We start from the raw sequence: 24659 nt of genomic DNA, 5'->3' as shown, positions 1-24659 counted from the left end.
AGCATGTTTTTCTTTTAGTTTTGGATTTGTTTTTGAATTTTTATTCCAGTATATAAAGATACTTTTTTATAGGTTAGCTCATACACATGTTTGTAGGTAAGTTGGTTAATAGGGTTCTATAAATCGACTTTCGAATAATCGAACAATCGACTTTTTGTCAAAGTCGACTATTATGTTCCAAAAATGTCGATAACTCGACTATCGTCAGTGAAAAAAAGTCGAAAAGTCGACTTTGTGAATAAAAGTCGAAAAAAGCCGAAAAGTCTGAAAGTCGAAAAAAGTCGAAAAAATTCGATAAGTCGAAAAAAGTCGAATAAGTCGAAAAAAGTCGAAAGTCGGAAAAAGTCGAAAAAAGTCGGAAAAAGTCGAAAATTGTAGAAACAAGTCAAAAATTTTAAAAAAGTGAAAAAAAAGTCAAAAACTCTAAAATAGTCGGAAAAACTCGAAAATAAGTCAAAAAATAGTAGGAAAAAAGTAGAAAGAAGTCGAAAATAGTCAAAAAGTCGAAAAAAGTCAAAAGTCGAAAAATCGACTATTTATAAATACTTATAGTCGAAAAGTCTAAAAGTTGACTTTTATTTTAATGAAAAAAGTCGAAAAGTTGAAAAATCGACTTTTCATAAAATGCAAAAAGTCGAAATGTCGACTTTTAACTAAATGAAAAAAGTCGAAAAGTCGACTTTTCGTTTCAACTGTAGAACCCTAATTCTTAATATGTAATATACAGAATTTTATACTTCTCGGTGATTATCTTTTAAAAACCAAAGTATATTCAAGATAATCAATTAAAATAATTCATTTCACTAAAAATTCGAATATTACCTGTCCGATTTTATTAAAAATTTGTAGTTTTTATTTATCTTTTATAAACATTATTTTTTAAGCTTTTTGATGACGTAATGACGTATAATAATTTGAACATTTATTTAATGTCAACAGAAGTTATCTAATTATTTCATCTACATAAGTACAAATATGGAATTCCAAAGAGAATTTCATATTAATTTTAAGCTATGAAATAAAATTCGCTTAAAATGTTCACAATCTAATCTGAACACTAACATCAAATATAAATAAATATTTTTAAGTACTTCTTACAACAATTATATTTTAACAAAATATATGTTAGTATCTTTTTATAAACCAAAGAGATCATAAAGTCATATTCGTAACCTTTGATAACAACTTTAAGATTTTACATAACTTACACAAAGTTCAAAAACATTTTAAATTAACGCAACACTTCCTGTATATCTTCCTGATCATTATCACTGTCTTCGCCATTATGAGATGATGAGCCATTCATAGGTTTCCATATCAAATCAAAATCTAGATTACATTCGTGAGCGATTTTTTGCACCAAAGATTTTTCCAGTACACCCGATGAACTCCAGTTTGGTTCACGCATTACTAATTCTTTTAAAGCTTTGGCTGCTTCGTTATATTGTTTGGTATAGGTCAGGGCTCGTACCATTAATGCTATAATATCCGATTGACGTATGGGAGGCATTTCAGGCTTTACTGTAAATAAAACGAGAGAAAAGAGTTTTTAAAAATATGTACCAAAATCTAGTTAATTTAGTAAACGCCTACTTAACATATTCCGACATCCTGCTATAACCGTCTGATTTTCTCCATTTACTAAAGCATTTTGTAAATCTAATATATTTTTGACTTCCACCATAGTACGCTGCAAATTGTTGCTAGCCTGTTGAGTATGACCTCCTAGCTTTTCTAAGCACTTATGGGCTTCTTGCATGGCCTTTAAAGCTTTCTCATAGTTATGAAATTCATCGATTTCTATCTGAGCACAAATTGCATAAAAATTAGCCAGCGAATCATAGGCCTGACCCTTGGAATAGAATGTCACAATATGCTTTAATATATTGCTATCCTCTTGCCAATTGAGTGCCTGTAGATAGTTGGCAGCCATTATATAAACTTCACGATGTCTCGACATATTGGCAAAGAATATAATCTTTTCGGTATTACCCGACTTCAGTAAGCTTTTCATGCCTCTAACTTTATCACCTGCTTGGGTAAATTTCTTAGTTGCTGTATGGTAATCGCCCTGTTGCTGCAATAACTCTCCCAACTGAGTTAAAATATAAACCCTCGATTCCTCATCCACTTCTCCTTTAGCAGGTGTTAACATTTCTGCCAAATCTTCGGTGACGGGTACACCCTTGTCCACACATATCTGTATAGATTTTTTAAGCTGTTTTGTCTTGGCTAATAAAAGAGCAGCCTTTTGATGTTGCTCTACGCTCATAAAGAATTCAGCACAACGTTGTATTAACTCCGGATCCGATTCTGTTGTCAATTCCGAGGCTATTATTTCTAATATATCAGGTTGCTCCGATTCAAAAGCCATATCTAAGGCTTTATGTAACATGCCTGCTCGATGATATAATTCTACAGCTCTTTTATAAGAACCACACTCTTCAAAATAAGCTGCTGCTATGGCTTTTTCACGACTTCTCGAAGAACTGGCAACAGTCCAAAGTTCATCTTGAAAATCATTTTCCTTGCATATACGTATAGCATTACTAAAGGTTTGAGCTCGGGTATAGAACATAATGGCATCTTGAAATTTGCCCACATTTTCATAATGACGAGCCAAATGGTAGCAAGCAGCACGATCACCAGATTGTCGAGCAATATCGTCGGCTTTCGATATTTTACCCAAGTAGCAAAGTATTTTTACCTAGGAATTTTAATGAAATATAAAGTATTTATTTTTTACTTTGTGTACTTACCTGTGAATACCAATCTTCTGCCTTTTGATATATAGTTAAAGCAGCATCCATGTCACCCGAACTTTCTACATACTGACCCCACCACTTGAGCATTTTTGGATCAGTTGTGTTTTGCATATAACGCTGAAATAGTTAAATTGTATTTAATTAGTCTGTTTAAAAACCTGATCGCTTAATACAATCTAAAAAGATCTAGACTGACCTTCATTGATGCGGGATTTTCTAACAGCATTTGTGTAATATTCTGTACCGGATTTTGTGTTTTTTCATAGTACTGTAAAGCTCCCGATATATCACCATTCTCTCTTAATTCTGTAGCCTTTTGAAAATAAGTATTTTTCAAATTTATACGATCATGCGTTTCAGCAAACTTAATAGCTTCATCCACTTGACCCAACGATCTCAAATGTTTATTTAATAAATCATATCTTTCAGATTTTCGAAATAATTCCTGAGCCTTTTGGCTCATACCCAATTCGGTGGCTAGTACAGCCGTTTTGGCATCCTGCTCTAGATCATCATCTTCTAAGGCTTGTCTTACAGCTCTTACTGAACTGGCCTTTTCCAAATGACCCAAACATACTTTGGCAACATCTAAACGTTGGGTCTCAATACACATTTTTGCCAAGTTTGACCACACCGCCTTTGATTGTATCGACCTAATGCTGCGATAAGCCAAGTCCATATTACCTTCGGAAACATGCATGCTAAAGTTTAAAACCATTTTACGAGTTGATGGCTCACAATCCTTAAGATCAACAAAATCTCTTAAAGGTTTTTCGCGTACCAAATTAATGTCTATAGTAATCTAATAGAAACGCTTATAAGTGCTGATTAATTATAAGGAACTTTTATAAAAAACTTACCACATTAGGTATGCATATATTAAGCAATTGTTCTCCTGCTTCCAAATCCTTGCTCTCTAAAACATTTAAATTATTTTTTTCCGAATAAAACATAACCAAAACACTAGTTTCTACATAGTGACCAGCATTCTCTAGATTTTTAGCTTTATCTGTGCTGGACTTTTGCTGCACAGTTTTAATTTCTAAAGCCAAAAGACGTGGTTCCTCTGTATCCCACCATACAGAAACAGGCATGCAGGAGCTTGAGCTTTTTTCCTTTTCCTTGTCCAATAAATCTTGCTCCATTAAAACATTTTTCTCAAAATCCCAACAATATAAAACAGGTTTTGGAACAAAACTACGATTAGCTATAATCAAAGCCAAGTGAGTGCCACTGGCATTACATTTAACCTGCATGACTTCTCCAAAGTCTTCAAACAAATCATAAGCCGATTTGGGTGGAAATAATATCTTGGGATCATGTCTAGAGATATCAAAAGTTTTTATGTAACCATTCATTGTAAATATGGAAAAATAACATGATGTAAGATCCATGCCTATAATCTTGCCCTCGGTAGAACTAGCTTGAATCTTATGCAGCACCACTCCACCTATGGAATAGACACTTACATCCATGGCTGTCAAGCAGAATATATTCTGATGATTAATACACAAAGCCAAACATTCGGCATTAAATGTCTGCAATAGTTTTACATTGAGACTAGTAGCTTTATCAGTTTTTAAAGAGCCACTTGAAGAAGATTCCAGACTATTGGCAAAATCTGACATACGATCGACTTTATCTATATTGTAGGTGGAAATACTACGACCATTACTTAAGGCCAGATTAGTAGTGCTTAATGCCAAAACCGTAACACTAAATTCCGCCTGTACCACACAATTTCTTTGATCAGCATGCTGTAGAAAAATATTGTGAGCACTCTGTTGTATGGCCCATATTTCGCGGGTGTGTTGAGAAAGCAATGGTTGCTCCTTCAAAACATAAACATTAGAAACACAATTCACCAAAATACAAGGTTTTGCCAATTCATTAAAACCCCAAAAACACTGTTTAATAGCTCCCCTTACAGCCGAAACATTCGTAAGTTTCCACATATCTTCTGGGACATTTGGAACATAACCTGATGTACGTTTCCAGGTATAAAGATTACCTAAATTAGTACCAGCACATAAAGCTTGATTATCGCCGATATAAGTGATACATGTAAAGTATTCATTAGAATTTTGAATACTTTTCATGGGTCTGAGTAGAGTGCCACCATTTCCATTTAAATGATTTGCCAAAGAATTATTTTCGTTACTATCGTGGCTGAAAAATTGGGATGCAGTAGTTTGATGATCTACGGGAACTTTGTTGCTTGGTAAATCCATTTTTAATAAATAGTTGTCACTCTTTTCGATGTCCCAAATGCGAACGGAAAGGTCGCCTGTAAAAGTAAAGTTTGAAGAAAATGTTTAGGTTTGAATAAAGACATATATTTTTAGAATCTATTGAAATTTTATTATAATATTGACAATACACAGAACTGTCTAAAGTTATGACTATGGAACTGGTTCATAGTTTAAAATCTTGGCTTTGAACTAGTTCAAATTCTTGACTACAGAACAATATATAATAGTCTTTATTGTAGTATTTACTATATTTTTCGTTTAGAATAAGATATACTAGACACCGATATTTTGATTGCAAATAATTGTCCAGATTCCATCTATAATTGAGTTTAAAAAGAATTGCATCAGATTTTATTACGATAATGGTGGTCTATTGCCAAAAGATAATAAACGGGTCATTTTAAACAAATCATTTATTCTACTTACCAGTTATAATAGCCAATGTTGAATTTGTCCAAGTTATAGCTCCCTTTTTGCCAGTTATAGGACAGCTTAACTTAACACGATCCAGTTCGGTTAATATACCCGTAGATTCCACCAAATATAAAATAACCGACATATCATCCATTAAACAAACAACTGCGTCTCTATAAAAAATTTTAAGAATAAATTAACATTTATCTTAAATTCCGTTAAAAAGATCACCTACTTTTTCGGATGCCACAACATTTGAGTTATGGGAATTGAATTATTACCCAATACTTCTGTGCAGGTGCCACCTTGATTGATATAATACAAACGTCCAACTTGTGTGCATACATAAAAACAATAATTATCCTTTATGTCCGTGTGAGTAGCAGTACGTACCGCTGTTCTTGGCCTCCAATTGGTTAAGGTGTCCAAAGCATTTTCATCACCCGCCACGGCAGCTTTAGCTAAATTTACCATTTCTTCTCTTAACTCACTGCATATAGTACGGCGAAATGTTATCAGCGTTAAAACATCGCGCAAATCATGTGAAAACATAGTTAAAAACTGATATTGACCATCACAACGCCAACCCGTTAGAAGGCCCATAGTGTCTGTTGTCACCATACGTCCACCCTGTTCACTAAACTCTAGCATTGTTATGGCCGCTTTGTGTGGACCACTTACACTAGCGAATTCACGATGTCCCGCAAACCATACATGTATGTCACCATTTTCCCAACCGGTAACTAAAAGAACTCTCTCTGGATGCCAAGCCATGGCGGTACATTGTGATGTTGAGTGGACGGGATAGGTAACATCACGTTGTGGTTCTCCCTTATTAAATATATATACATACATTAACATTATGAAATAACTATTGCATAAAAAACTTACTGTATCCGCAAATACTGTAACTGAACCACCTCTTTCTTGACTATAAGAAGCTACGGCAAATATAGGTTCATGTGAATGCCATGAACCTATAGTGCCTACAGCATCTGAATCTAAAAATTCGACTTTTGTATCGAACAATAAAGTCATTTTAGTTTTAATCTAACGAAACTTTTACAACTTAAGAAAATTGTTTTTTTGGTATAGTGTTTCTTTCTTTATGTTTTAAAAAAATAACCGTTGATATGGCAACTAAATACATATATTGCCACCCTTATTAATATATTTCCAACTTGCTCTTGTAGTTGCCCACTATTTTATGTTTTTTTTAACTAGTTTTATTTAAACCCTAGCATATGTTTCAGGGTTGAAATACATTATAACAAAACAGCCCAGTGTTGCATACGGTTAGGCTGAAGTTACTATGAAAAATTTCAAATTTTTTATTAATATTTTATTTTCTACTAAAGTACTTATATTAATATTAATTACGATTTATTTAATATAATAAAGAAAAGCATATTTGCTAGGTCAAATAAGGACCAATACTTTAAAACTATAGTGAAGGTGTTTATGTTTATTTGGGCCGACTTTAAAACCTCCCCACTATAATTGTGTAGGGTATAAAAAAACGATAAATTATATTGTTTCGATGTGATACAAAGGAAATGGTAATTAGTTATTTAAGGGGTGTCAATTTCCAATTTACAACATAATTTCGGGAACATAGCAATAAGTTCTAAAAACAAATAGGAAAGTGTAGTCGGGCATGGCCGACCATATAATACCCTACACCATGAGTATATTTTTAAATTTTTTACTTTTTATAAAGAAACATTTATGTTGAATATTATTCCAAAATATTTAAGCAATTTTTTGATAAAAAAACCAAAATTTCTAAATGAGGCTTTATATAGGTCAAATATGGGCCAATTCTCGGTAAATTTGGGAAAATTATATATTTTTAAATAACAGTTAGTTTTGTTGAGTTTCATTGCGATACAAATGGTTACAAGTCAATTTTGGACGTTTAAGACATTTTTGAAGGGGGGTTTGTATGGGGGCTAGGGTCAAATAAGGGCCAATCCGTACGAAAATCTTCAGTGTCATTTATACTTATATAAAACTTATTTGTACCAATTTTTAGAGAGATAATAGAATATTTGACGTAATTATGGCATAAAAAGTTCAAATCGGGAGGTACGGTTGGGGGCTAGGTGAAATAATAAACCGATTTCAACCATTTTCAATAGGCTTCGTCCCTGTGCCAAAAAACATGCTTGGTCTAAATTTCATCAAATTATCTTGAAAATTGCGGCCTGTACCTGACATGTCTTAATCGACTCAAAAAATGAATCGATCGGTATACTTAAAGGTGGGTATTGGACTAATATTTTTGTATGTTACAAACATCAACACAAACGTATAATACCCTCCCCACTATAGTGGTGTAGGGTATAATAATTAAAATGCGTTTTGGATAATTTCAAATATATTGCCTGAATACCCCTAAAAAGTGTAGCTAGAAAATGAATATTTAAAACTCTATATAAACAGAAATATATAAAGAGAAACAAAACATATTTTAACGAGCGAGTAGATAACACGAGAAAAAAAACACATTTCGCATAAACTCAATAGAATTTCATGAGAACAAGTAACACATAGCATATTCCAAATATTTCCAACTTGTTTTTAGTCATATTTCGTACTTGAAAGAGTAAACACATTTATTTACACTTAAGTATCTGTTTTGTTTAACTTTGTCTAATACTAAATTACACCACATCTAAAAAACATGAGTGATATATTAAAAATTGCTGGAGCTGTAGTGCTCCCCAATTTGGGAGGCATTGCTGGTGGATTTATAACTAAGAAAAATATTAAACCCTGGTACGAAACCTTAAAACATCCATCATTCCGTCCACCGAATTGGTTGTTTGCTCCAATGTGGACTACTTTGTAGGCCTGGAGTCCTATATTCTTCGGACAACACAATCTCAAAGGGGTATGATGTAATTCTCTAATTATTTTTGTTTTCTATAATTACTCAGTTTTGTCATTTTTAGGGTTTAATCGACATAATTGCTTTGACAGCAACTGCTTCGACTTGTGGTGTTCTATTCTATAACATCAACAAAGTTGCCGGTTGTATATTTATACCATACATTGCTTGGTTAGGTTTTGCCTCCCTTCTTAACTACTCAGTCTACAAACTGAACACCAACAATGGGGACTCGAAAGCTATTGAATCATCTAAGCAATCGTAGATAAATTAAATAAGTGTGCGGGGTACGCATGCAAAAACAAAATATTGTTGTTGTGTCATGTTTAATAATATTTGTTTATTATTATACGTTTTTTTTTGCATTTAAGTGCCTTTTAGAATAAATAAAATGTTATGGTAATTTACATTTAAATTTGTATAAAAAGAAAACTCAATACTACTTTGGAAGTGTAAATACTTCAAAGTTTAGGAATTACTATTATATATTTTCCAAGTATTTGAAACTGATTGGAAAAGCTTCATTAATTCACTTAGATCCCATACGAAGGCATCCTAAAATTAGGAATTATAGTTCATAAAAGTCGAAAATATTCCACTCTGAACAAATAATACTAATGTTACCAGAATTAACACCTCAAAATTTGCTACAAATCGTTCCACAATCAATAGATTATATGTAGTTCCCGTATAAAGTCCTATACGATAATGTAAAAGAAACATTTTTTTTTTAATTTAATATGTATTATAATTTAATTTTATATTATAATTTAATTTAATATTATAATTTAATTTAATATTATGGTCAAGACTATTGATCTGTCTCGTCTAAAGTATATAGTTCAGTCTGATCTGACTCCATAACCAGTGCCTCAGGTGGGAATCAAACCCTACCAGACTAGAACACTAACCACTAACCTACCGGAGGCCACCACTATAGGTAAGATTATATATCCATCTACAGTTAATACTACTGATTTAGTCTGTCAGATATTAAGACTATAGATCAGAAAATTGATCAATTCTCGTTGAGAAATTCTTTCCCTTTTGCAAATAATTTTTGTTATATATTTTCTAACAAACTAATAATAAGTTTTTATAAAATATTATAAAGTCCACATCTGCCCGAAAAATCGATGAATTATAAAAAAACACATTAAATTGTTTCAACCATTAACCATTATTTATTTTAGAATAATTAGTTATTTCCATAATTTTGTTTTTGTATATATATCAAAATTTTAAAAATGATTATTCTTCGGTTGGATGGTTGAGGGTTTTTAAATGTTTTTTTTTAATAAAACTAGGTTAAAGGTTAGTTGAGGTTCTATAAAAAATTATATATGAAAAATTTTAAAATAATGTTTTAAAGAAAAAAAGTTGTTAGTGTGAAATGCCTTTGAGGAAGGGGATGAATATAAATATTTTTTTAGTGAAATGCAAGATAGAGTGTTTAAGGTTTATTTTCTGGTATATTTCCTTGTTGAGTATTTGTTTGTTGCGGTTGATCTGTTGTCGTCACTTGCAATGGAGGCTGGGGAGTAGTTGCTTTCTGATCTAGAGCAATAGGTTGATTTGATGTCTGTTGTTGCATCGCTGGTTGAGAAGTTGGTTGAATTGTTGGTTGTGGAGTACTGGCTTTCGGTGGTTGGGGAGTACCGACTTTTGCCTGCTCACTCATTGGTTGTGGAGTGCTGGCTTTAGGTTGTGGAGTACTGGCCTTTTGTGGTTGACCAGATTGCTGGGGCGTACTCGCTTTCACTTGTTGAGTAGTTGGTTGTGGAGTACTGGCCTTTTGTGCAGGGGTAGCTGGTTGAGGAGTACTAGCTTTTGGTTGTTGATCAGCTGGCTGAGGAGTTCCCGATTTCTGTTGTTTTACTGCTGGTTGAGGCGTGCTGGCTTTTGGTTGTCCGGGTTGTTGTGGGCTACACGCTTTCTGTTGTTGACCAGAAGGTTGCAGAGTATCTGCTTGCTGTGTTGATGTAGCTGGTTGTGGAGTACTTGCTTTCGAGTGTTGACCAGTTGGTTGTGGAGTACTAGCTTTTGGTTGTTGTTGTTGTTGAACAGTTGGTTGTGGTGTGGCAACTTTCTGCGGTTGAGGAGTAGTGACTTTGGGTTGTGGAGTGGTTGCCTTGGGTTGTGGTTGCTGCTGTTGAGCAGTTGGTTGTTGTGAAGCCACTTTTAGTTGATCTGGAATAGTAGGTTGAGGAGTCGTAGATTTTTGTTGTTGAGCAGCAGATTGTGTAGCCTGTGAATTGAGCTTTTGCTGATTAGAGTTGTCTTTCTGGTCTTCATTTGTTGGCTGCGTAGTAACGACATTCTCAGTTGGAGTAGTCGGCTGTGGAGTACTAGATTTAGCTTGAGCATCCTGCCGAATATTTGGTTGAGGACTACTGGCTTTCTTTGGTTCAGTTGACGGCTGTTGAATAGCGACTTTTAGTTGGTCCTTATTTGGTTGTGATGTGCCCGATTTTGATTTTTCAGCTTCGGGTTGAGATGTAAATGCTTTCGCTTCAGTCGAAGGTGTACTAGCTTTCTGTTCTTGAGTAGCTGGTGTAGCAACTTGCTTTACTGGAGAAGGTTGCTTAGTCGGAGGTGGCTGCTTTCCTGCTGTTAATTGCTTAGATGGTGATGGTTGCTTAGAAACATGTTGCTGAGGTGTATTTAAAGAGGTGGGAGATGAAGGTTGTTTAATGGCTTCAGATTTCGATGGACTTGCCTGTTTCTTCTGCTCTTGCTGAGCTGGTCCAGTTTTACTTGGAGATTGTTGTTTTAGTTTTGCTACTACAGCTGCAGGTTTTTGCTGATTGCTTTTAACTTGTGCCGGTTTTGGTGCAGTAGCTGGTTTCTTTTGAGGTTCGTTGGCAGTCTTAGCGTCAGTTGTTACCTCGGTTATTGTTAAATTTCCTTCAATAGGTGTTGTTGGTGGCGTAGATGTTGGTGAAGAAGTTTTCTTAATTGCGAGTTTAGGTTGAGGACTTACAGCTTTGGTGGGTGTTCCAGGTTTTGTTGGGGTAACGACTTTATCTGGAGTCTTTGCTGGTGTCACTGGTTTAGTTTGTAGAGTTGGTTTCGGTGTTGTTGGTTTCATCGGCTTCGTTTGATTACCCGGTTGAGTGGTAGCTTTTCCTTTAGATTCATCTTTTTTATTGCTGGTCGTACTTTGAGTAGTAGGCGTTGGAGTCTTTTTACCACTAGCTGGTTTTGGTGATGGTTGCTTCGTTGGTTGGTTAGCTGCAGCAGCAACTTTCTCTTTAGCTTTATCAGCTTCGGAAGTTTTTAGTTCCGTTTGTTCCGGAGTCTTTTCTGTGGGTGTTATAATTTGCACTGGTTTTTGGGCAGGATTTTCTTGTTTGAATTTTTCTTCAGTTTCTTTTACAGCCTCTGCTGGCATCTTGGATTCCTCTTGGATCTTAGCTACCTGAAGAGGTTTTTCGATTGTTTTTTCTATTGTTTCTTTAGCAGGTGTTGGCCTTGGAACTGGAGTTTGTTTAGATTCGTCTTGCTTTTGAACTGCTGGTTCGACAACAGTGCGAGCTGTTGGTTCTATATTCTTTTCCATTACAATAGGTACTGTTTCTTCTTTCTTTTCAATTTTCAGGTCAGAAACTTTATTTAAATCATTCTTTTCTGTGTTGTCTTCTTGACTGGGTGGTTTCTCCGATTTTTTCGGTCTAGCATCAGCTATAGGTTTCTGCTCTGTTGGTGACTTTGCACTAACTTCATTTTTCTTCTCATTAGATTTGCTTTCCATCTTTTGTTCTTTCGGTTTTGGCTGTTGTTTTGTTTGGTTAGTATCATTCTTTTTCTCTCCAGCCTCCTTTGATTCTTTTACATCTTTAGCTTGTTCCTTAGTTTGTTCAGCCTTCGCTTCTTTGGCTTTAGCAGCATCCTCTTTCTTTTGAGCTTCTTGAGGCTTGCGTTCTTTGGCATTATCTTCCTTCTTCTTTTCAGCAGGTTTATCAGTTGGCTTCGCTGTTTTATCAGTGGTCTTTGGTGTAGCTTTTCCCTCTGTTTTGGCTATGTCTTTATTGGGCTTTGAAGTTTTTGTTATATCCTCTGTTTTTACATCTTTAGGCTCAGCTTTGGGTAGGGACTTTTCATTAGCTTTTTCTTGAACTTTAACCTCGTGCTTTTGTACGGGAAGTTCTTGCTTTACTATTTCCGTTTCCTTTTTTGCTTCGTGTTTAACGTCTGCCGGTATTTGTTCGTTTTTACTTACATCGTTTTTCTCAGCTATGGGTTGAGTTTTTTCTTGTTTATTTGTCTTTTCTTGTTTCGCTTGCTTTTGCTGCTTATTTTCGTTTTTACCTGCATCGGATTTAATTTTAGCTGCCCCATTGGCTGACTGTTGCTGCTGCAGTTGTTGCTTATTCTGTTGTTTTTTTGATTTCTTATCCAACTTTTCGGCAGTATCTTTCGGACTATCTATTTTCTTTTCATTGCTTTCTTCTTTCAAAATGCCATTTTCATTATTTTTAGCCTCTTCAGATATTTTAGCATCAGCTTTGGGTTTTGCACTTTTGGTCTCATCCATTTTAGCAACCTCTTCGAAATCGTTAACCAACAAGGGAACATCATCTTCTTCGGCCACATTATCAAGAGTACTTGAGGCTGCATGTCCCTGCTTTTGATTTCCAGACATTGTATTGGCAAACATACGCAACTGCATGACAGTATCCTGGCCCAATTGTGGCAAGATTTCAGGCAACATTTCCACTATTTTCTTGGTCTCTCCATGACCAGTAACGGCGAAAGTGTTGGCCGATAAAGAAGCTTGAGCTTTGGGATTGTTAAAATGTATAACAGTTAGATCATCTTTGATGATATTAACCTCCTCAATGCCGGGTATTGTGCTAACGGACAATTTCTTTAGAGAACTTTGTAATTTTTTATCATCTGTGGCAGCAGATTGATGCATTACCTTCTTCTTGCGACGGGGCGTACCTTTGCCCCCTATACGGACCTGGGCCTGTAAACGCCTTAATTTTTCGGCATTCATCTGCAAAAATATGTGTTAAAATAATGAGCTTCTTTTTAAATAACATAAGTATGTATTTCAAAATCAAATCCCTATAGTATTGAATAATGTGAATTTAAAAAAATGTGGCCGTTATATAAAGAAAAAATTCTTAATATTTTTTCACTTACCTCTTGTTCTGTATCTGTCGTCTATTCGACTGAATGTTTAATTATCGAAAAAGACTAAAAACTCCTCTACAAAGAATTGCGGCACAAAAATGTTGTTTCTCGTCGTGGTTACATGTTACAGCAAACACACACACAATATGTTTGCATCTGAGAAATTTTGCACTATTTTTGTATAAGTGTTTGTATGTAAATATAAATAAAAATATCTGCAAAGTTCCTTCTACTTTTTTTTCGAAATATGCACTACAATTGTCTTTTTTTTGTGTTATTTTAAATTTGTATGTATGTACAGTAGGGTGTACCCATAATAGATATTGCTGTTGTTCCAGCCGAAAATAAAAAAATGTTTATTCTAAGATAATATTTTTCCAATTTTGTTGGTGAGTTTGATCAAAGGATTTTTTTCTATATTTCTTTCAAAGAAAATTTATATTTCATACAAAAGGTACTCTCAAAGATAAACCAGCTCACCAAATAGCAACCCCAGAGTAAAAGTATTGATAACTTAGAATGAACCAAGCTTTTATTTTTGGTGAAAACATCAAAAACGAGGCCACCCTAATGTACAGAACTCTTTTTAAACACAAATATTAAAAACAAAAATAAAAAGGAAAATTTAATGTCTCACACATGCAATTCAGTTTCAGTTTATTTTTCTTGCATTTTCGGAAAATATAAATAAACTATGTAGACAAGACAACAGTACGAATAAGTTTCTTTTTTTGATGTTTTCGCCTTTTTATTTTTGTTTTTGCAAAATATCAACAAAAATAAATAAATATAATTAAAAGTGTCACCACTTTGGTCTCTGTATGTGCAACGTCGCGCGTACTATACCGCAGAGATTGATCGCAAAATATCTACTAAATGTTTGGTACAGTAGGAGATAGACCAAATGCTGCTACGAAAAGAAATATTACAATTGACCAAATAAATATACATTTTAGTTGTATGCATAAAGTAGATTTTTTCTTAACAGAGGCCTATTTTTAAGTATTAAAGGCCTGGTAGATATACGAAGAACTTTAACAAATGTGATTAGAAAATGTTGCTTCCAGTTCTCTGAACACTGCAACAGAATTTACCTTTTTCATTAATACTATACATAAAGTCTGTGAACATTATTGAGCCGAATCCTTTTTCCTATTAATAATCTGAAATTCTTTTATCATATTAGACCTTTTAAGGTTTTCTTTAAAGGTCCTCGTGATACGTTCCTGTTTCTAGTTATTGCAAATTTCATACTATATCAATCTCTGTTGCTAAAGAGAATTCTTTCGAATAAATAAAAGATGAATTTAAACAAAAAAATGTTTAGGAATTTATTTTTGTTTTTGCCACATCCTAAATCTATTTACATTCTTCTATACATACATACATCTGTACGTATATAGCTGCAAATGTAATAGTATGTCTCTGCTAAGAAAATTTGTATTCTTTTTTTCAAATGTTGAAATAGTGCGAAAATTACCCAAAATGCAATTAAAATAAAAAAATAGCCTTTTTCTATTTTTCAATTGAAAATTCATTTGAGAAAGTACAGCCGATTTTAAGGCTCATATAAAAATTGACTTTATAAGATATATGGATCGACATTTAAAAAGCTAGCGATCATACAAAAATCGTTATTTGGAGCAAAATATGAGTGCTCACATATTTTCATTATTTTCTCAACTTAAGCGTTCTTTAAGAACCGATTTTAGGTTTTTCATATAAAAATCAATTGGAGAGTTATTAAAGAAACTCATATAAAAATCAATTTTTAGTGGGAAATATGAGTGATCACAGATTTTTGCTATTTTCTCGATTAGAGCGTTATTTTAGAAACTACAGCCGATTTTAAGTTACCCATATAAAAAAACGATTTTTATTAGGAAATATGAGTGATCACAGATTTTTGCTGTTTTCTCGATTGGAGCGTTATTTAAGAAACTACAGCCGATTTTAGGTTTCTCATATAAAAATCGATTTTTATTAGGAAATATGAGTGATCACAGATTTTTTTTTATTTTCTCGATTGGAGCGTTATTTAAGAAACTACAGCCTATTTTAGGTTTCTCATAAAAATCGATTTTTAGTGGGAAATATGAGTGATCACCGATTTTTGCTATTTTCTTGATTGGAACGTTATTTTAGAAACTACAGCCGATTTTAGGTTTCTCATATAAAAATCGATTTTTAGTGGGAAATATGGGTGATCACAGATTTTTTTTATTTTCTCGATTGGAACGTTATTTTAGAAACTACAGCCGATTTTAGGTTTGTCATATAAAAATCGATTTTTAGTGCGATCACAGATTTTTGTTATTTTCTCGATTGGAACGTTATTTTAGAAACCACAGCCGATTTTAGGTTTCTCATAAAAAAATCGATTTATAGTATGAAATATGAGTGATCACAGATTTAAGCTATTTTCTCGATTGGAGTGTTAGAAATCGATTTTTAGAAGAAAAATGAGTGATCACAGATTTTTGTTATTTTCTCGATTAGAGCGTTATTTAAGAAACTACAGCCGATTTTAGGTTTCTCATAAAAAAAATCGATTTTTAGTATGAAATATGAGTGATCACAGATTTTTGCTATTTTCTCGATTGGAACGTTATTTTAGAAACTACAGCCGATTTTAGGTTTCTCATATAAAAATCGATTTTTAGTGGGAAATATGAGTGATCACAGACCTTTGCTATATTCTAGATTGGAGCGTTATTTAAGAAACTACAGCCGATTTTAGGTTTCTCACATAAAAATCGATTTTTGGTGGGAAATATGAGTGATCACAGATTTTTGCTATTTTCTCGATTGGAGCGTTATTTTAGAAACTACAGCCGATTTTAAGTTTTTCATATAAAAATCGATTTTTAGTGGGAAATATGAGTGATAACAGATTTTCGCTATTTTCTCGATTGGAGCGTTATTTAAGAAACTACAGCCGATTTTAGGTTTTTCATAGAAAAATAAATTTTTAGTGGGAAATATGAGTGATCACAGATTTTTGCTATTTTCTCGATTGGAGCGTTATTTTAGAAACTACAGCCGATTTTAGGTTTCTCATATAAAAATCGATTTTTAGTGGGAAATATGAGTGATCACAGATTTTTGCTATTTTCTCGATTGGAACGTTATTTTAGAAACTACAGCCGATTTTAGGTTTCTCATATAGAAATCGATTTTTAGTAGAAAAATGAGTGATCACAAATTTTTGCTACTTTCTCAATTGGACCGTTATTTAAGAAACTACAGCCGATTTTAGGTTTCTCATAGAAAAATCAATTTTTAGTGGGAAATATGAGTGATCACAGATTTTTGCTATTTTCTCGATTGGAGCATTATTTTAGAAACTACAGCCGACTTTAGGTTTCTCATATAAAAATAGATTTTTAGTGGGAAATATGAGTGATCACAGATTTTTACTATTTTCTCGATTGGAGCGTTATTTTAGAAACTACAGCCGATTTTAGGTTTCTCATATAGAAATCGATTTTTAGTGGAAAATGAGTGATCACAGATTTTTGCTATTTTCTCGTTTGGAGCGTTATTTTTAGTGGGAAATATGAGTGATCACCGATTTTTGCTATTTTCTCTATTGGAACGTTATTTATGAAACTACAGCCGATTTTAGGTTTGTCATATAAAAATCGATTTTTAGTGCGATCACAGATTTTTGTTATTTTCTCAATTAGAGCGTTATTTTAGAAACTACAGCCGATTTTAGGTTTCTCATAGAAAAATCGATTTTTAGTAGAAAAATGAGTGATCACAAATTTTTGTTATTTTCTCGATTAGAGCGTTATTTAAGAAACTACAGCCGATTTTAGGTTTCTCATAAAAAAATCGATTTTTAGTATGAAATATAAGTGATCACAGATTTTAGCTATTTTCTCGATTGGAGCGTTATTTTAGAAACTACAGCCGATTTTAGGTTTATAAAAATCGATTTTTAGTGCGATCACAGATTTTTGTTATTTGCTCGATTGGAGCGTTATTTAAGAAACTACAGCCGATTTTAGGTTTCTCATAGAAAAATAAATTTTTAGTGGGAAATATGAGTGATCACAGATTTTTGCTATTTTCTCGATTGGAGCGTTATTTAAGAAACTACAGCCGATTTTAAGTTTTTCATATAAAAATTGATTTTTAGTGGGAAATATGAGTGATCACAAATTTTTGCTATTTTCTCGATTGGAGCGTTATTTAAGAAACTACAGCCGATTTTAGGTTTCTCATATAGAAATCGATTTTTAGTAGAAAAATGAGTGATCACAGATTTTTGCTATTTTCTCGATTGGAGCGTTATTTTAGAAACTACAGCCGATTTTAAGTTTTTCATTTAAAAATCGATTTTTAGTGGGAAATATTAGTGATCACAGATTTTTACTATTTTCTCGATTGGAGCGTTATTTAAGAAACTACAGCCGATTTTAGGTTTCTCATATAAAAATCGATTTTTAGTGGGAAATATGAGTGATCACAGATTTTTGCTATTTTCTCAATTAGAGCATTATTTTAGAAACTACAGCCTACTTTAGCTTTCTCATATAAAAATTGATTTTTAGTATGAAATATGAGTGATCATAGATTATTGCTATTTTCTCAATTAGAGCATTATTTTATTTATATTTCTCATATAAAAATCGATTTTTAGTGGGTAATATGAGTGATCACAGATTTTTGCTATTTTCTCGATTGGAGCGTTATTTAAGAAACTACAGCCGATTTTAGGTTTCTCATATAAAAATCGATTTTTAGTAGGAAATATGAGTGATCACAGATTTTTTTTATTTTCTCGATTGGAGCGTTATTTAAGAAACTATAGCCTATTTTAGGTTTCTCATAAAAATCGATATTTAGTGGGATATATGAGTGATCACCGATTTTTGCTATTTTCTCGATTGGAACGTTATTTTAGAAACTACAGCCGATTTTAGGTTTGTCATATAAAAATCGATTTTTAGTGCGATCACAGATTTTTGTGATTTTCTCAATTAGAGCGTTATTTTAGAAACTACAGCCGATTTTAGGTTTCTCATAGAAAAATCGATTTTTAGTAGAAAAATGAGTGATCACAGATATTTGCTATTTTCTCGATTGGAGCGTTATTTAAGAAACTACAGCCGATTTTAGGTTTCTCATAAAAAATCGATTTTTAGTTTAAAATATGAGTGATCACAGCTTTAAGCTACTTTCTCGATTGGAGCGTTATTTTAGGAACTACAGCCGATTTTAGGTTTCTAGTGGGTAATATGAGTGATCACAGATATTTGCTATTTTCTCAATTGGAGCGTTATTAAAAAACTACAGCCGATTTTAGATTTCTCATACATATAAAAATCGATTTTTAGTTTGAAATATGAGTGATCACAGATTTTTGCTATTTTCTCGATTGGAGCGTTATTTAAGAAACTACAGCCGATTTTAGGTTTCTCATAAAAAATCGATTTTTAGTATGAAACATGAGTGATCACAGATTTTTGCTATTTTCTCAATTAGAGCATTATTTTAGAAACTACAGCCGATTTTAGGTTTCTTATAGAAAAATCGATTTTTGGTGGGAAATATGAGTGATCACAGATTTTCGCTATTTTCTCAATTGGAGCGTTAATTAAGATACTACAGCCGATTTTAGGTTTCTCATATAAAAATCGATTTTTAGTATGAAATATGAGTGATCACAGATTTTTGCTATTTTCTCGATTGGAGCGTTATTTAAGAAACTACAGCCGATTTTAGGTTTCTCATAAAAAATCGATTTTTAGTATGAAATATGAGTAATCACAGATTTTTGCTATTTTCTCATTTAGAGCACTATTTTAGAAACTACAGCCGATTTTAGGTTTCTTATAGAAAAATCGATTTTTAGTATGAAATATAAGTAATCACAGATTTTTGCTATTTTCTCGATTGGAGCGTTATTAAAGCAACTACAGCCGATTATAGGTTTCTCATATAAAAATCGATTTTTAGTGGGAAATATGAGTGATCACAGATTTTTGCTCTTTTCTCGATTGGAGCGTTATTTAAGCAACTACAGCCGATTTTAGGTTTCTTATATAAAAATCGATTTTTAGTGGGAAATATGAGTGATCACAGATTTTTGCTATTTTCTCTATTGGAGCGTTATTTAAGAAAATACAGCCGATTTTAGGTTTCTCATAGAAAAATCGATTTTTAGTATGAAATATGAGTGATTACAGATTTTTGCTATTTTCTCGATTAGAGCATTATTTTAGAAACTACAGCCGATTTTAGGTTTTTCATATAAAAATCGATTTTAAGTGGAAAATATGAGTGATCACAGATTTTAGCTATTTTCACAATTGGAGCGTTATTAAGGAAACTACAGCCGATTTTAGGTTTATCATATAAAAATCGATTTTGAGTGGAAAATATGAGTGATCACAGATTTTAGCTATTTTCTCAATTGGAGCGTTATTAAGGAAACTACAGCCGATTTTTGGTTTCTCATAGAAAAATCAATTTTTAGTGGGAAATATGATTGATCACAGATTTTAGCTATTTTCTCAATTTGAGCGTTATTTAAGAAACTACAGACGATTTTAGGTTTTTCATATAAAAATCGATTTTTAGTGGAAAATATGAGTCATCACAGATTTTAGCTATTTTCTCAATTGGAGCGTTATTTAAGAAACTACAGCCGATTTTAGGTTATTCATATAAAAATCGATTTTAAGTGGAAAATATGAGTGATTACAGATTTTAGCTATTTTCTCAATTGGAGCGTTATTTAGGAAACTACAGCCGATTTTAGATTTTTCATATAAAAATCGATTTTTAGTGGGAAATATAAGTGATCACAGATTTTTGCTATTTTCTCGATTGGAGCGTTATTAAAGCAACTACAGCCGATTATAGGTTTTGTAATGGTCGAGTTTGTTTGACTACTGCTTGTCGTTTCGGTTACCAGTGAACATTGCGTTTAGCACGTGCTTGCAATAGGTCTAGCTCGCCGGGTTGGGAGGGGGAATCGATTTTTAGTGGGAAATATGAGTGATCACAGATTTTTGCTATTTTCTCGATTGGAGCGTTATTTAAGAAACTACAGCCGATTTTCGGTTTTTCATATAGAAATCGATTTTTAATCTCTTCTCTATTGGAGCGTTAATATAGAAACTACAGCCGATTTTAGGTTTCTCATATAAAAATCGATTTTTAGTATGAAATCAGGGAAATTAGTAGGAAATATGAGTGATCACAGATTTTTCGTTATTTTCATAATTAGAGCGTTATTTTTTTAATTGCAAGTGTGAGTGACCATTGTTTTTTTCCAGTAATGATATTCCTAACATATGACGAAATTACATTTTTATGTTAAGTGGCAGTAAGTCTCTATTTTATATATGATAATTTAAAAAAAAAATTCAAAATAGTTGTTTTTTAAAATCCAACCTTTTATTCACTTGAATTACGTTTTTACAGAATATCAGTGAAATTTAAAACCCATTGAGGATTTACCTTAGTTATTATGTTGTCGTCGTAGTTTTTATTTTCAACTGTCGCCGTTTTTTTTTTTTGTTCGTCGTCGCAGAACTCTTATCGTACGCCATTGTTTCTTGTTGTTTTTGTTATTGTGTTGACTTTGCAAAGTACTGCTGCATCATATTTTGATTTATTTCTGTTTGTTCAACAAAACAACGAAGTTCTATTGTTAATTACACTATTTTCGGCTGGCTGCTTATTGACTTGGATTATTCATCAATTAGTTGTTAAATTTAAAAGTTCTTTGTTAAAATAATACAGTTAGAAAAACAAAATGCGTAAGCATTTTATTTTGATATGTGTGGCATTCCTGACAATAGGTCAGGTGATTGCAAATCTTGATGCCGCACATGACCTACTCTCGGATGAGTTCATAGAGATTGTGCGTAGTAAAGCAAAAACATGGACAGCTGGCAGAAATTTTGCCAAGTCAGTGCCTAGGAGCCATATTCATCGTTTAATGGGTGTACATCCCGATGCTCATAAGTTTGCTTTGCCCGAAAAACGTTTAGTACTGGGAGATTATGTGGGATTAGCTGATGGTGATATACCAGATGAGTTCGATGCCAGGAATGCTTGGCCAAATTGTCCCACTATTAAGGAGATTAGAGATCAAGGATCATGTGGTTCCTGTTGGGCTTTTGGTGCTGTTGAAGCTATGTCTGATCGAGTAAGTTGAGTAGTTTTGTAGTTGAAGTCACTTGTAATGTAAATATAACTTTTTAAAAGCCAGTATAATGAAGATACACAATGTGTATTACACATAAATATCAAGTAATTATGTACTTGAAATGCTCTTTCTGTTATGTGTTTATAACAAAGTTATTGAACTAAGAAAATTTGCTCAAAAATAGTTTTGTATATAAAAACTCTAAAATCGGCTGAAATATAATCTTATTCATGATTTGTATCAAAAATTTAATGAAAGTAGTTACAATTTCATATATTTTTTATTCAGAAAATTATTTATTAGAATGTAACTGATAAAACATTTATTGCGGCTTATGTTTTTCAAAGAGTAACAAACTCAAATTGAAGGGAGTAGAATTTATTGCTGATTATTAAAACAAAAGCAACAACGCAAATTGCTGTTTATTATCAATTATTGTTTTGTTTTTTTTCACAATAGTCTTTGTATTGGCTTAAATGACAAGTTAGATTCATTAAATCAAAAATAAATGTTTCTTATCTCATAATTCTTATATTTAGGTTTGCATACATTCCAATGCATCGACACATTTCCATTTCTCTGCCGACGATTTGGTCTCATGTTGCCACACTTGTGGTTTCGGTTGTAATGGTGGCTTCCCCGGTGCCGCCTGGGCCTACTGGACACGTAAAGGTATTGTAAGTGGTGGTCCTTATGGCAGCAATCAAGGTTGTCGTCCCTATGAAATTTCTCCTTGTGAACATCACGTGAATGGCACTCGTCCACCCTGTGATGGTGAACATGGCAAGACACCACGTTGCCAACATCAATGTCAGAAATCCTATAACGTCGACTATAGTAAAGATAAACATTTCGGCTCTAAATCTTATTCGGTTCGTCGCAATGTTCGTGATATTCAAGAGGAAATTATGACCAATGGTCCTGTCGAGGGAGCCTTTACTGTTTATGAAGATTTAATTCTCTACAAGGATGGCGTTTATCAGCATGTTCATGGTCGGGAATTGGGCGGCCATGCTATTCGAATTTTAGGTTGGGGCGTGGAGAATAATACTCCCTACTGGTTGATTGCCAATTCCTGGAATACCGATTGGGGCAACAATGGTTACTTTAAGATTTTACGTGGTGAGGATCATTGCGGCATTGAAAGTTCTATTTCAGCTGGTTTACCTAAACTATAAGTTTGGAAAAAAAAATAATTTTAAAACTTCTTGCAATTATAAATTAAAACTTAATAAAATAAAGTCTATATAGTTAAATATATTTAGAGTTTTTAAGTGCTAGGGAGGGGTAACGAAATGTACATAATTAAAAATTTGTTCAATTGGTTGGGCATATCTTTATGATTACGTCGGTGTGCCCGAATTACGGCATACGACATCGATCTATATGTCAAAAGTGATTTCGATCGATATACTTACTCCGTATTTAGATTCGAAAGAAAGTTTTCGAAACATACAAATTCGAAATGTTTTTCATTCGAATCGAGTTACAGAGTAAACCCACAGGTTTGTTACGCATGCATAGACTAGTTTTGATGTTATATATTGGTAAATAATCGGTAAAAAGAAAATTTTTGCTTGTGGTCAAGATTTCCACCTCAAACGTACTATTGTGATTCCTAAAAGTATTACTAGTCTCGAATCCTGAGATAAAGATTTCATACAAAATTAAAAATGAAACATAAACTAGTAAAACTTTGTAAGATTTATTTTAATTTAAAATTATTGCATTTTTTATTACTTTTTAAATTGTTTATTAAAATTATATTTTATTACTTTTTTTACTTGGAAAAGCAACAAAATATCTTAATATACACATGTATTATATATAAAAAATCTATTAATTTTTTAGTTCCCGATTTATGACCAATGGTAAAACTTTATAACAAATAGTAACAACATTTAGTTGTTAAAGTTATACAAATTATTGAACAGACCTTGTGGCGGTTATTTTAAAACATCATCAATACATCAAACTCAATAAGAAGTAGGGTTTTATTTTGTCGTTAGTTAGGCCTACTTGCGATATGTTCAAAATTACAACAAAATAATTTTGTTTTATAAATAATTCCTGTATTTTTTTAACATAATTACATATTTTGATTAAATTTTATACAACTTAACACACTAGTTTATAATTAACAAGATATTTTGTCCAAAAAAATATCCTTAATAATACATACAAAAATATATATACATATACATCACATTAGTATCTCTTAGAATCTATCAACATTGTCTGACGACGCACCACTTTCTCGTTTCCACAAAAACCTATGCTAGACATAGGGATTCCAATTACTGCCATCCTCTGGTGTCAAACGATTGGTAATCAATAGAATGATATCGACCACCCACCAAACGCCCACACCCCCCAAAGTCAATAGTTTGCCCACAGCCGTACCAGTTTGTCCCAAACAAAAACGATCCATACCCAAGAAACCCAAAAGCAAACTATACAGCAGAGTGGTAAGGAAATAATGTTCAGAGTAGCGTATACAGGGTACACCATCACGTTGAAATGTTCGGGGTCCATGGCAATCTATATCAGGGAAGACTGTACACTGCACCTTGGTGTGCTCGACATCTTCATAGTTTAGGCCTCCAAACTTAAGACAACCATAACCTTTTTCCTCTTTGGCGGTTTTATTAAGTTTATGATCAATTGGCTTGTTGCATTCTATAAAATCATCGGGTAACATTGAACACAACACCTTGGGTCCCCAATAGTGATAGACATTTGTGTTGTCAGCAGTGCGTGATGATGCCACAGCTCCTGAAACTTGTTGTTCACGGTCACTGCGTGCCTGTATGGCAAGGGATTTGTTTATTAAAGCTAAAATCAATACGAATATTACAAGATTATATTGTAGTGTAGCCATTGATTATTTGTCTTTCTATTTTATTTTTTGTGAAATTTAATTGTTTGTTAAAAATTTCTCCAACAATAATAATAAAACTGTCACTTTTCTCGTTTTATGTTGATTTGATAAGAATTCATTCAAATTAAAATGATAGCAA

General features: G+C 32.9%; 6 protein-coding genes and 1 long non-coding RNA gene across 8 annotated transcripts in view; 3 read left to right on the top strand and 4 right to left on the bottom strand.

Moving 5' to 3' along the window:
* LOC111675623 (probable tRNA(His) guanylyltransferase) overlaps window positions 1-24659 on the top strand; it is a 141876-nt gene that overhangs the window by 14755 nt on the left and 102462 nt on the right. The window lies entirely within an intron of this gene.
* LOC111690959 (intraflagellar transport protein 140 homolog) lies at window positions 1160-6565 on the bottom strand. The gene is made up of 8 exons (XM_023453572.2): window positions 6323-6565; window positions 5667-6262; window positions 5444-5604; window positions 3626-5052; window positions 2962-3567; window positions 2760-2882; window positions 1594-2707; window positions 1160-1521 (listed from the first exon to the last, which is right to left on the bottom strand). Exons 1-8 carry the CDS (start codon window positions 6467-6469, stop codon window positions 1232-1234), a joined length of 4464 nt encoding a protein of 1487 aa, XP_023309340.2. The 5' UTR covers window positions 6470-6565; the 3' UTR covers window positions 1160-1231.
* LOC111690953 (translocator protein) lies at window positions 8012-8739 on the top strand. The gene is given in 2 exon segments (XM_023453566.2): window positions 8012-8327; window positions 8389-8739. Coding segments are annotated over 2 exon segments (411 nt in total). The 5' UTR covers window positions 8012-8117; the 3' UTR covers window positions 8590-8739.
* On the bottom strand, window positions 9486-13768 carry LOC111690934 (proteoglycan 4). Of its 2 annotated transcripts, XM_046946731.1 has the most exons (3): window positions 13723-13740; window positions 13476-13637; window positions 9486-13326 (listed from the first exon to the last, which is right to left on the bottom strand). In XM_046946731.1, the coding sequence occupies exon 3, from the start codon at window positions 13324-13326 to the stop codon at window positions 9778-9780; it is 3549 nt and encodes a 1182-aa protein (XP_046802687.1). In that variant the 5' UTR covers window positions 13476-13637; window positions 13723-13740; the 3' UTR covers window positions 9486-9777. The 2 variants fall into 2 exon arrangements, with proteins under 2 accessions (XP_046802687.1, XP_023309309.2); XM_023453541.2 differs by having other exon boundaries at window positions 13476-13768.
* LOC124418896 lies at window positions 13842-14245 on the bottom strand. The gene is made up of 3 exons (XR_006940289.1): window positions 14104-14245; window positions 13947-14048; window positions 13842-13888 (listed from the first exon to the last, which is right to left on the bottom strand). It is a non-coding gene; the product is annotated as an uncharacterized LOC124418896 (long non-coding RNA).
* Window positions 21060-22899, top strand: LOC111690963 (cathepsin B). The gene is made up of 2 exons (XM_023453576.2): window positions 21060-21639; window positions 22179-22899. Exons 1-2 carry the CDS (start codon window positions 21244-21246, stop codon window positions 22815-22817), a joined length of 1035 nt encoding a protein of 344 aa, XP_023309344.2. The 5' UTR covers window positions 21060-21243; the 3' UTR covers window positions 22818-22899.
* LOC111690949 (TM2 domain-containing protein CG11103) lies at window positions 22586-24627 on the bottom strand. The gene has a single exon (XM_023453561.2). It carries the CDS (start codon window positions 24518-24520, stop codon window positions 23918-23920), a length of 603 nt encoding a protein of 200 aa, XP_023309329.1. The 5' UTR covers window positions 24521-24627; the 3' UTR covers window positions 22586-23917.

Source organism: Lucilia cuprina, chromosome 3 (genome assembly GCF_022045245.1).
Source record: "Lucilia cuprina isolate Lc7/37 chromosome 3, ASM2204524v1, whole genome shotgun sequence".
Taxonomy (NCBI): domain Eukaryota; kingdom Metazoa; phylum Arthropoda; class Insecta; order Diptera; family Calliphoridae; genus Lucilia; species Lucilia cuprina.
The sequence above is the reverse complement of the archived record's forward strand: the minus strand, read 5'-3'. Positions and strand labels throughout refer to the sequence as shown.

Coding starts and splice junctions, on each gene's coding strand:
- LOC111690959 (XM_023453572.2), bottom strand. CDS start 6,469: ATGACTTTATTGTTCGATACAAAAGTCGAATTTTTAGATTCAGATGCT. Junction 6,263..6,322: donor TTACAGTATTTGCGGATACA/GTAAGTTTTTTA, acceptor ATATTTAATAAG/GGAGAACCACAACGTGATGT. Junction 2,883..2,961: donor AAAATCCCGCATCAATGAAG/GTCAGTCTAGAT, acceptor TAACTATTTCAG/CGTTATATGCAAAACACAAC.
- LOC111690934 (XM_023453541.2), bottom strand. CDS start 13,326: ATGAATGCCGAAAAATTAAGGCGTTTACAGGCCCAGGTCCGTATAGGG.
- LOC111690963 (XM_023453576.2), top strand. CDS start 21,244: ATGCGTAAGCATTTTATTTTGATATGTGTGGCATTCCTGACAATAGGT. Junction 21,640..22,178: donor TTGAAGCTATGTCTGATCGA/GTAAGTTGAGTA, acceptor TCTTATATTTAG/GTTTGCATACATTCCAATGC.
- LOC111690949 (XM_023453561.2), bottom strand. CDS start 24,520: ATGGCTACACTACAATATAATCTTGTAATATTCGTATTGATTTTAGCT.